The 12,303-nt window shown below is 37.4% G+C and overlaps 1 protein-coding gene across 1 annotated transcript; it reads right to left on the bottom strand.

Moving 5' to 3' along the window:
• Positions 1–3,963: 3,963 nt before the first annotated feature.
• Positions 3,964–4,779, bottom strand: LOC149139151 (toll/interleukin-1 receptor-like protein). The gene is made up of 2 exons (XM_089450612.1): positions 4,174–4,779; positions 3,964–4,056 (listed from the first exon to the last, which is right to left on the bottom strand). The coding sequence occupies exons 1-2, from the start codon at positions 4,777–4,779 to the stop codon at positions 3,964–3,966; spliced, it is 699 nt and encodes a 232-aa protein (XP_089306738.1).
• Positions 4,780–12,303: the final 7,524 nt, after the last annotated feature.

A 12,303-nucleotide genomic window follows, 5' to 3' on the forward strand; every position in this document is an offset into this window, starting at 1 on the left:
ATAGATGGAGGGGTTATATATATATATATATATCTATATATATATATATATATATATATATATATATATGGAGAGAGAGGAAGAGGGAGAGAAATAGGGAGAGATAGATAGATAGATATATATGGAGAGAGAGTGTGTATGTAGGCTTACATAGATATATAAAGAAAGAGAGACAAAGGGATATAGAGATATAGATGGAGGAGGCATGAGAGAGAGAGAGAGAGAGAGAGAGAGAGAGAGAGAGAGATGTGTTTAGGGGGCTAAGATAGATAGACAATTAAGGAAATATGGAGGGAGGTATAGATAAAGATGGTGGGGGGAGAGGGAATATGAGAAAGACAGAGAAAAGGAGGGAGGGAGAGAGAGAGAGAGAGAGAGAGAGAGAGAGAGAGAGAGATGTGTTTAGGGGGCTAAGATAGATAGACAATTAAGGAAATATGGAGGGAGGTATAGATAAAGATGGTGGGGGGAGAGGGAATATGAGAAAGACAGAGAAAAGGAGGGAGGGGGAGAGAGAGAGAGAGAGAGAGAGATAGAGAGATGTGTTTAGGGGGCTAAGATAGATAGACAATTAAGGAAAAATGGAGGGAGGTATAGATAAAGATGGTAGGGGGGAGAAGGAATATGAGAAAGATAGAGAAAAGGAGGGAGAGGGGGAGAGAGAAGGATAGAGGGAGGGATATAGACAAAATGGAAGCCTGAGAAAGAGGGAAGAATAAAGAGACACACACAGACAAATATAAACATAGAAGGTAGATCGAGAAAGTCATGAATATTTTGGTTTTTCACTAAAAGAGATGTATTGATTTCAGTGTAGTTGTCGATTTCTAATCCTATTTGATCTCTTTTACTAGATGCATTGATTTCAGTGTACATGTCAATTTCTAATCCTATTTAATACTTTACACTAGATGCATTGATTTCAGTGTAGATGTTGATTTCTACTCCTATTTTATTCTTGCACTAGACACATTAGTTTCAATGTAGATATTTATTTCTAATCGTATTTAATTTCATGTACTAGATGCATTAATTTCAGTGTATATTTTGATTTATAATCCTGTTTAATACCTTACACTAGATGCGTTGATTTCAATGCAGATGTTGATTTCTACTCCTATTTGATTGCTTGCACTGGATGCATTTGTTTTTGTGTAGATATTTATTTCTAATCCTATATGATTGCTTGCACCAGATGCATTTATTTTAGTGTTGATGTTGATTTCTAATCCTTTTTAATACCTTAAACTAGATGCATTGATTTCACTCTAGGTGTTGATTTCTAATCCTATTTGATTGTTTGCACTAGATGCATTAATTTCAGTGTAGATATTGATTTTTTATTTTATGCAACTAGATGTATGATGTAAGTTAATTTCAAGTAATTAGATTAATAGTGTTCATTAGCACATCTCTTCCCCATCCATCTATATCTCAATCTCCCATTGTCTCTCTTTATTTATCTTTCCATGTCACCCCCCAAACATACACACTCTCTCTCCATATCTATCTATCTATCTATCTCTCTCTAACACTTCTCTTTCCATATCTATATCTCTTCCTCCTTCCCTATCTTTGCCTCTCTCTTCTTCCCTCCCCCCCCTCCATTTGTATCTTTATTTCACCCCCAAAACATACACACACTCTCTTAGTGTAAGAAGATAAACATTATTCATGACGTGAATTGACTTATGTGTTACAGTAATTCAACCATAAATACAATACTTGAATTTTGATCCTAGATAAAATGTCCACTTACCCAAAATGTTTTCTTCCTGAAACTGTAAACTACATGTAATTGGATGCATTCTTATTATTCTCATTTTCCATCATTCAACATTGTTAATCACTTTGCATTCAAACACAGTAATAGAAAATAACTAACATTTTCCATCATTCAACATTGTTAATCACTTTGCATTCAAGCACAATAGAAAATAACTAATAAGTGTGACAATAAGAACAATAGAATAAAATAGTTTCAGATTGATCACAATGAATATTGTTTGTAATTGACTATATTCTTATTATTCACATTTTCTATCATTCAACATTATTACATTTTCACTTTGCACTTAAATTTTTTATTTCATCATTCAAGTTACTAATGGTCTCTCTCATCTCAACAAACTGAGGTAACTAAGGAAAGTTAAAATTAAATTGACCAAATTAATCTTAGACATATTTAACATATTTAAAATGATCAAAATAATTAGATATTCAACAAGTTTTGTATGACCGCACACGACTGAAACCAACCTAGATCCATCTTAACCCCGCATCTATCAAACGCCAAGAGGGATGAAATTTCTCGAGGTGCAAACCTTTCCTCAAGTTTTGCACTCAAAAAGGAGGTTTGCAACTCAAAAAAGAGGTTTGTTCTTCCCTCCCTCTATTTCCTCCTTCCAACTTCATCACTCTCTCCCCTTCCCTCTCTCCTCTCTCTCAAGTCCCCTCTCTTTTCCTTCCTCTTTCTCTCTTTCTCTCCCATCTCCCTCCATCTCCCCCCCATCACACATACTCTCTCTCTCCACCCTCCAACTCTGTCACTATTTCCCTCTATCTCTCCTTCTCGCTCCCTCCCTCTCTTTCCCCTTTCCAACTTCATCACTCTCTCCGCCTCCCTCTTTCCCCTCTCTCAAGTCCCCTCTCTTTTCTTTTCTCTCTCTCCCTTTCTCTCCCACCTCCGTCCGTCTCTCCCCCCCATCACACACACACTCTCTCTCCACCCTCCAACTCTATCACTATCTCCCTCTCTCTCCCCTTCTCTCTCTCCCCCTATTTCCCCCTCCACATCTATGTCTCCTTGTTTCTATCTTCTCCTTCTTTCCCTATCTCTATCCTCTCCTTTTCTCTCCCTTCCCTCATCTCCTCTCTCCCTCATTCCATCTTCATCTCTCCCTTATCACTCCCTCTCTCGCTTCACCTCTATTTTTCAATTTCTTTATTCTTCCCTCCCTCTCTTTCCCCCTCCAAATCCATCTCTCTCCTCTATCCCCCCTCCTCTCTCTCCTCCTTCCTCTCTCTCTGTGTCTCTCCCCCCTCTATGTGTCTCCCCCACTCTATTCCCCCTCCATCTCAGTCTCTCTTAAATATGATCCCATTCTATTTTATTTAAAAAAGTATCTAAATTACAAAAAACATAATTCGTTGTAAAATATTAAACCTATCTTTTGATTTTGAAATAAGATATATTTTTTGGGCATGTGATACTCATAAGCCAACGCCCATGATATTGACCTATGGTATTGTAACAAAATAATTAAAAGCCTAGATGGCCTTTGGTATTGATAAACCATGGTATTAGCCCATAATATTATGATATATTTCCCTCCTCTCTCTCCATCGCTCCCCCTCTCTGTCTTTCTCTTCTAGGTATTGGCCCATGGTATTGTAAAAAACCTATTTAGAGATTAATAATATCCATGGTAATTATTCATGATTAAAAACCTTATTATATTGTAAATAATAATTTTTTATTGGCTTATTAATTAAATTTAAAGATAGTTATACAATCATTATTTTAATTTATGTTGTAAAATAAATACTAATTTATAAGTAATATTTACATTAGATATCATTTTGGGATTTATCTGTGTTAAGTAAGTCATTCATCTATAACCATTTCCATAAGAGATAATCATATCATGATTTTTGAATACTTTACTTAGCACTCATAATATAATGCACTGCGGAAACCCCTCAATAGTTAATATTTATATATTATATATTTTAATATAATATGTATATTATATTTTCTCAGAAAAATATAATTAGTATAAAAAAAATTATATATTACATAAGAATAAAATTTATCGGACTGAATCCGTAATTCATACACAAAATGAAAATTATATCCCATACTCATAAACAGGCTTTAATATCTTTTTCTTAGCTAGGCGTACGGTACTAGCTATGAGTTTTATACTGTTCAGACTAGGCACAAGCCATGGCTGACTAGTATTAAATTGAAGGTCTCGTGGTCTGTCTTTTCAATGCTTTTGCCACGAATTCAACTACACGTTTCACCATGGCTCCTTCATGTCTGCAGAGATTCTGAAAATATTAAGAATCGATGTAGAATCGTAGAATTGAATGAATATGATTGATGGAGAAGCCTATAAAGAAATAGGAATAAGAATAGTGCAGAGCGGAGAAGAGTGAGCTACCCACCCATTGGTATCTTCTTTTAGTGACCAACCAGAGAGATCGCAGTGTGAAGAGAGCAGCCTTCCACTCATTAACTTCTTGGTTGCTGTATTTCCCACAGCTCTCATGCTCCTGAAATGCTTCAGCAAATGGGCTACCGTGAGATTGATCCGGGTGCCGAACTTGAGAGGGAGTCACATTGTAAAACAGAGGGACGGCGATGGCCGACCCCTTCTTCCCCTTCTGCTGTACTTGGCGTGCCATAAGAGAGACTTCCCTGAGGCACCACGCAGATGCTGCGTAATTGGTGGAAAATATGGGAATAAGGATGCGACTCTCCTCAATTGCGTTTTGTAAGCCTTCCCAGATGTTCTCTCCCCTCTGGAGATTGTGGGTGTCAAGGAATACGCGGAAACCTTTGTCGGTCAGAGCGTGGTAGAGATGATCAACAAAGCCCTTCCTCACATCCGGCCCTCTGAAGCTTAGAAATACGTCGTGTCTTCTGTATGTCTTCGTCTCTCTCCGGCCATTATAATCGAAGCAGCAAAAGAGGAGATGGATGGCAGCCACTCCAACCACAATTGAAGCAGCCAATGGCAATGAGCAGGAAAGCACGTATTCACAGATCATAACTATTTTAGATTAATTTTCTGGGCGGAAGATATTTGCCTACACTCTCCGCCTTATACGCTTTGATCGTGTAATATTCTCCCTTGAAGTCCAATGAATCTAGCTAGGAAAGGACTTATTATATGGAGGAAATAAGCCAACTGTATGCATCTGGGTGGGGGTAAGAAGCGGGAAAGATACACTTACTAAGGCTGTCAAATCAAATTATCTGGACACAGTAAGGAAAGACCTCTTACAGTAAGGAAAAACCCAGGTAAGGATACACAGATCAATAGTAGTTATGGAGGGGATCTGAGTTGGAAAGACCCTGATCCCTGCTATTAGGATGGGACAGTCATAGGGTATTTCACGCGGGGATATTTGTGAGTAAAACCCAGCCATATCTATAGTAATGAGGCAGTACCATTCTATTAGGATGGGACAGTCATAGGGTATTTCCCGATGGGACAGTCATAGGGTATTTCACGTGGGGATATTTGTGAGTAAAACCCAGCCATATCTATAGTAATGAGGCAGTACCATTCTATTCGGATGGGACAGTCGTAGGGTATTTCACGATGGTACAGTCATAGGGTATATCTATAGTAATGAGGCAGTACCATTCTATTAGGATGGGACAGTCATAGGGTATTTCACGATGGTACAGTCATAGGGTATTTCACGTGGGGATATTTGTGAGTAAAACCCAGCCATATCTATAGTAATGACGCAGTACCATTCTATTAGGATGGGACAGTCATAGGGTATTTCACGTGGGGATATTTGTGAGTAAAACCCAGCCATATCTATTGTAATGAGGCAGTACCATTCTATTAGGATGGAACAGTCATAGGGTATTTCACGAGGGGATATTTGTGAGTAAAACACGGCCCTATCTAATGTAACGCGGCCATATCGGATCGTTCCATTCCCGGCGAATAAAGAGTCAGTACGATACGACGGTGCCGTTTCCCATTTGGTTGTGACATGGCTACCTGTTCTATATGCTCGAGTTGTGCTCGCTGGATTTAAACTATTAATGGCACTTTCCACCCCATTCGAGCTAGCTCCAGATTTCATGCAACTTGGGCCTTATATGTATGCCTGCCATCTTCCTTTCGAGTCAGCTGCGGCTCATGTCTGAACGTGAATGAATCTCGGCATGCATGGTCAAAACATAGTGAGGTGAGCCGAGTTGAAAGACTTCTTCAGCGGATAGCACAAAGTATAGTTATCAAATTCGAATTGAAAGACTCTTTCTCAGCGGATAGCACAAAGTATAGTTATCAAAAAGTTATCAAATTCGAATTTGAATATTTTCCGCAATTAGTACAAATTATAGTCATCAAATTCGTATTCCAATACTCATACCAAATTTATAAAATTTAATACAGTAAAAATGTGATAATATACATATTACAAATACTTAAATCCATTAAAATACTTAAATCCATTAATATTTTTTAATAGGAGTGATTTATTTAAAACTGAAATTTACCATTTTATAAATTTTTCCAATATAACAATTACAGTATTTTTATATAGGAATTACTTATTTGCAACAAATTTATTATTTTATACTTTTTATTAAAATGAAAATTATATATATATTTTTATATTTTTTTTACATTACAATTTACCATTTTATAATGTTTTTTTAATAAAAATTACAATTTTGTTATCTTTTTATTATTCTTTTCCTACAAGAATTTACAATGTGAAAACTGCAATTTTTAGGATATAAGTTTTTATTTTTTAATTAAATTTTTCCTATCACAGACTTCCTAGAAACACCGTAAAATTGATACATCTGCATGTCAAACTCAAGCCTCTCGCTATGCCTCTACCTAACTCAAGCCTCTCGCTATGCCTCTACCTAAGTGGCCCCTGCCTTACCACTACTGGTCTTCTTCGGTAGCAAAACATTGTGAATATTAGGCAACCAACCACCGTTGGCTATGGTCACCATGCCTAGAAGCATGCTCAGCTCTTCATCGTTTCTTACTGTCAACAGAATGTGGCGTGGAACAATTGTCATCTCTTGCGGCATTTCCAGCCAAATCGAGCACCTCGGCGGCGAGATATTAAAGAACAAAAGCTAGGTGAATGGGAGCTCCTCCTCCGACACACTCGGCACACTTTCTTGCCTTCAAAAACGTGGCAATATGCCAGACGGGGACTTGAACACCGACCTTCGAGCTCCGGGAAACAGATTGCTTACCATCAACTCATTTCCATCTTCCTGCCATTGCTCAAGTGCTGGAAAAATAACACTACTCCGCTTGGCACAGATAAATTGTGCTCCGTAGAAATGTAGTCGCAGCGCTGAAGTATTACAGGGTGCCGCCAGAAAATGAACTAACGGACAAGGTTGTTTATGGGGTGGAGAGCTTTGACAAAATCATTCCCCGTACCGAATTCGATTTGGCCGAATTCTTAATCGTACCGAATTGAATCGGTGAATTTGCGAATTTTTTTGCCAGTATCGCCGAATTTGGTAGCTATGGCAAAGTAAGGATACACGACCCTTTACAAATGAGGGAACGAGGAGGCGGCCACTGTATTGGTCCATGAACCCTCCAACTCGTGTTGAAACATTCAACTACCCGCATCCATCCCCACCGGTCCTCCTCACTCGATTGTCCCGTTTTTGTGAGAGTTACCACAACCCACTCACTTTATCCACTCACTAGCGTTCGTGGGGAAGGAAAGATGTGGGGGAAGGGAAGCTTATTCATTTAGAAATGGATTCTGAGGATATCGTCAAGTTACTCTCACATAAGAGGATAAATGAAGAAAACCTTTGCTACAAAAATTTGGTATCCTTGGCATAGAATGTTATGCCTTTTGGACTAAAGTACTCAAGAATGTGCTCACTATATTCTCTAGTATTCTAGTAATTGCTTCCAAAGAACTTACGCATAAATTCATAGAAATGTATTTGGATGATTATAGAGTGTTTAGCTTGCTAAAAGATCACATCCAAGTGTTGAGGCTAATGTTGGATAGGGGATAGGTGTAGACTGTCACAAATTTGCTTGAGTTTCAACACAAAATCATTTTCTACACAGCTTTCGGGAGTCTTACTTGGGCATTTGGTTTGTTAGGAAGGTCTTTTAGTGGATCAACTAAAGATCATTGTGTTAATTGATATGCCTACTCCAGAATCAGTGAAAGATTACAACCTTGGAACATATTAGGTCTTCTATAAAATGAATTAGAAGCTATGTGAAAATGACAATGCTCTTAGAGAAGTTGTTGAAGATAGATACCAAGTCTCCTCTAGAAAATGATTTAGAAGCTATGTGAAAATGACAATGCTCTTAGAGAAGTTGTTGAAAATAGATACCAAGTTTGTATGGACACCATAATGTCAAGAGGATTTTGAGATTCTAAGAGGAAGCTAGGAGTTGAATAAAGTATGCAAAGTCCAGTAGTAGAAAGAAGTATTGACTGGGAAAGCTCTTCTAACACAGAAGTCAAGCATTAGGTTAACCCAATTTCAGTGTTGAGATATCTCCTCACACTTGGTTCGATGGCTGAACTGTGATAGATGGGTGCAAGGGGTGCTGAACTGAGGACTTCATGTGCAGCATCAGGTTCAACTGGTCTGTTGGCGTAAGATTTCTATTTGGAACATATGGATGTGATTCTAATATGCTGATTTTCTCACCCTGGGCAATAGGGAACAAAGTACATTTGGTAACAGGTTGAATAGCGACCCGTAGGCATAACATATTTGGTTTGTTAACTAGGTGGTTCGAGAATTCAGGGCTGGCAGTAGGGAACTACTGGGCTGTAGGTGGAACTGATTTCTATTGGGAACCACTGGGTGATTGGATACCAGGGTTATTAAAGAACTGATCTATACCCGTGATCAATAGGTAACTGAGTTTATTGGTTAGCGGTTTGAAGAGAGCCCAGATTGGGACCAATTGTTCGAATAGAGACTAGGTATAATAACGACAAATGTTAAGACTGTAGTGGCTTATTTAATAGCTGGGTGAATATAGAAATGAGTTATGTTAGTATTGTGCGTGATGAGGCCATTGGCTTCCACGTGAGCCATAAGGTAAGAAGGAAGTAGCGACTGTGCTGGTTGTGACTCAAACAAGTAGAATATAAACCTGTGAGCACATAAGGTCTTGCAGAGTTTCTTTGTCAACTGGGTGAAGCTATAACAGGTTAACTATAGACCCACGGGAATGACAGATATTAGGGCTGGGTGATGAGCTGGTTGAATATAGAACCATGGGCAATAGGAAACATATTTGATTTGGGAGCAGCTTGTTTTCATTCAAATTCACAGCAAAGATCTATCTGTATGGTGGTCTCAACAGGCTGTTATAATTGGAGGTGTAACAGCTGATATCTATCTGATGGTTGGGCTGGGTCAAAAACCTTCCATGTGTTGTGTTCATGTAGGTCCCTAGTCCCTCTGGTGCGATGGTCTTTGCAGGTGATTCGAGGAGATAAGATATCAATTTGAAGTATCAGTTTCAATCAATCATTCTGTCCACCCTGTCCTGCCTTGTTGTTTTGCCCCTCATCAGGAGCTGGAGCCCAACAACGCTAGTGATCTTGTCCCGATCTCAAAGTTTTGGGCCCCAGCCAAAAGAATAAGACCCTGAGGCCAGGATATCACATAATAAATGTGTATAGGAAAAGCTGTAAGAGTAAGCACTTAAGTGAGGGTGTATTTCAAGAATATTTTGGAATAGAAAGGAGCCGAGTGAAGATTCATGTGGTTAAATTGTAAAATACTTAATAATAAAAAAAATTAATAAGTTGATTTTTTGTTATTTAAAAAATAACTAGTTTATATGTGAAAATTATATAGTCTTGTCTGGTCTCTCATTAACCATCATCAAAACTAAATTATATTTAGAGTCACAAGTGACATACAAAATATGGCATGATAAAATTTAAAAAGGCTCTTAAAATTTTGTTGACTTATCCGACGGCAACAAAAACTGAAATGGAAACCTTCTTTTCATCTAGTTAGAGGAGGGGTTGAGAAGATTCAATCCCACTACTGGGATTGGACTTGTTCGATTAGCAAGAGGACAGGGTTTTGCCGGGATATCCCAAGCTATTGTTCAATTTGGGTTAATGGTCGATCCATCTGATCTAGGTGGTAGTCATAGTATTTGAGGTGGCCATGCATGTGCTCGAGGGTCTATGACGTGTCTTTCCTTACTTCCTAGCTATCTAGCAATGTTGTTTCCATGATAAATTTCATTTTCTAATACAAGTAGTGGTCTATAGGTATTGGCTCCTTTTCCTCTGGATTTGACCTGTGCCACGAATCCGTGATTGTTAGTCTCCCCACATCGTTACGTCCATAATGGAAGCTCGCTGAGTGGATATGGTTTGTTCAAATTGATTAAGTTCTTCTTGTATCTATTTGGTCACATGTTCATGGTATCGTGTTTTTGATCCTATTTAGGCGAGAATTCCCTCTAGCTGCATGAGCTTTATAATATGATGTGCCTCATTGTGGATGACCTCACTCATGTGGCATGGTGGTAAGCAGATCAGTATCTTGGACCCTGTGAAGGTGGGTCTTGAGAATCAATGGAGTTTCAACAAATGATGCCTTGTCTCTTATACCAATTCCTTCGTCCACCCTTTTTTCTCCTCAAAAACATTTTTTATCAATTGAATTTTGCTACGGAAAAAAGAAAAAACTAATTTTTCAACTCATATGTTCAACTTATATCCCTACATTTTTACTCTAATTTCAAGTGGGAGCACTCATTGGGTGCACAATTTAATTCCTCATCTAATGGGTACCCATATTGCATACTTTTGATGGACCTTGCTACACGAAAAATGAGAAATACATGAAAAAACATGATTGTAATCACATTTCTCATGTATTTCTCATTTTTTGTATTTTAGGGTCCATCGAAAGTATGCAACATGACTACTCCTTGGATGAAGAATTAAATTATGCATCTTACAAGTTCTCTCACTCGAAATTTGAGTAAAAGTGTAGGGAGATAAGTTGAAAATACAAGTTGAAAAGGTAGTTTTTATTTATTTATTTATTTTTTACTATTTACTCAAAAAATAGTGAATCATCTCCATGGTTGACATCATAATCTTGAATCCTATTGGTTTTTGTAAAGTTGATTTTGGTTGTACATTTTTGTTTTGAGGCCTATTTTAGACCTCAAAATTTCTCTAATGTTTGTAACACAACCTAGTGTAGAGAACATAAATAACACGATAAAGAATTAATTCCCCCAACAACTCTGTACGATGTGTATGGAATTTCCAAATCAAAAAGTATAAAACCTGGCAGTAGCCACTGCAAGTAGAAGAATTCCACAATATAAGTGAATTAGTACTTGGGTGAGAGACGTAAGCAGGTTGTCCCCAAAGTTTAAGACATTCTGACTCAAACCAACTTGATGGTACTGAGCTTAGCTTAGTCGAGAGTTGCACTGCTTTCTTTTTCAAAGCGTCATTCCATCCATAGTCCGTTGGTTCTATAGTCCAAATACCTTATTGTAGAGTTGATTATCTGCTAGACATAGTTTGGCGATCCCCAAGCACTATTATGATCAACAGAGGGTCTCTACATAAGTTTAAGATACCAACAGTGAAGCTCCTATTTGTATAAATCTGACTTGCTCCTTACTCTATATGATGTAACTTAAATCCTATCAGTGGCGCGAGGACTATGGAAAATTCTCAAGTCACCTTTACTTTCGAGCTTGCTATCCATAATTACTGGTACCTCGCTACTTTCTCTTTCATCACGGCTTTGTGCTGGTCCTAAAGCCATTTGATGGTGCAATCATTGAAATAATCCAAATTGTAGACAATTATCACTGTCTAGGACAATACATCTCATCTCCAATGAGCCCTTTCTCTTTAATTCATGTAAAGTTAGCATTTTTATCTATCTTCCTTCCACGAAAAGCATTCTAAATGTGTTTTTTTGGGTTATGGGAAGGACCGCCATTATCTTAACACATTGAGTTGTAATATTGTTACAACTCTAAGGTGCGTGTTGCCATGCCCCCTTGACTATGACATAGTCTAACTTATAGATAAAATTATTTTTTCACTGGAATTCAATGATACAATCTCAAGCAAAATTGTGATTTTTGTTATTTAAAATACATTTTTGAATGCATAAATAGATTCAAATGCCTTGAAAAATATTTGGGGCAATTAAATTTTATAAATTAAACAACTCAAACTCAAGTTTTTAAAAATATCTACCAGATTTTGATTAAAATTAACCAGAAATAATGCTTTGAAAAATGATGTTTTGTTTATAAATTAAACTATACCCCTTAACTATTGGGCAAGAAGAACAATGTCAACCTACCTCCCCTACTTTGTGCTCATCACCCCATTAAAAAAAATGGTTTTAAAATCGTTTAATTAAATTTGAAACAAAATATTATATAAAATGAAATTAAACAACTAATTCTACTCATATTAGTTAAATTTAAAATATTTCCAAAATTTACCAATATAATTAAAGATTATACATAAATTTACGTTTTAGGGCAAGCTGTAAGG

This window comes from Pinus tabuliformis, chromosome X, assembly GCF_031772625.1.
Source record: "Pinus tabuliformis cultivar Carrire ecotype Pingquan chromosome X, CPIR1, whole genome shotgun sequence".
Lineage (NCBI taxonomy): Eukaryota > Viridiplantae > Streptophyta > Pinopsida > Pinales > Pinaceae > Pinus > Pinus tabuliformis.

Coding starts and splice junctions, on each gene's coding strand:
- LOC149139151 (XM_089450612.1), bottom strand. CDS start 4,779: ATGATCTGTGAATACGTGCTTTCCTGCTCATTGCCATTGGCTGCTTCA. Junction 4,057..4,173: donor CTAAAAGAAGATACCAATGG/GTGGGTAGCTCA, acceptor TAATATTTTCAG/AATCTCTGCAGACATGAAGG.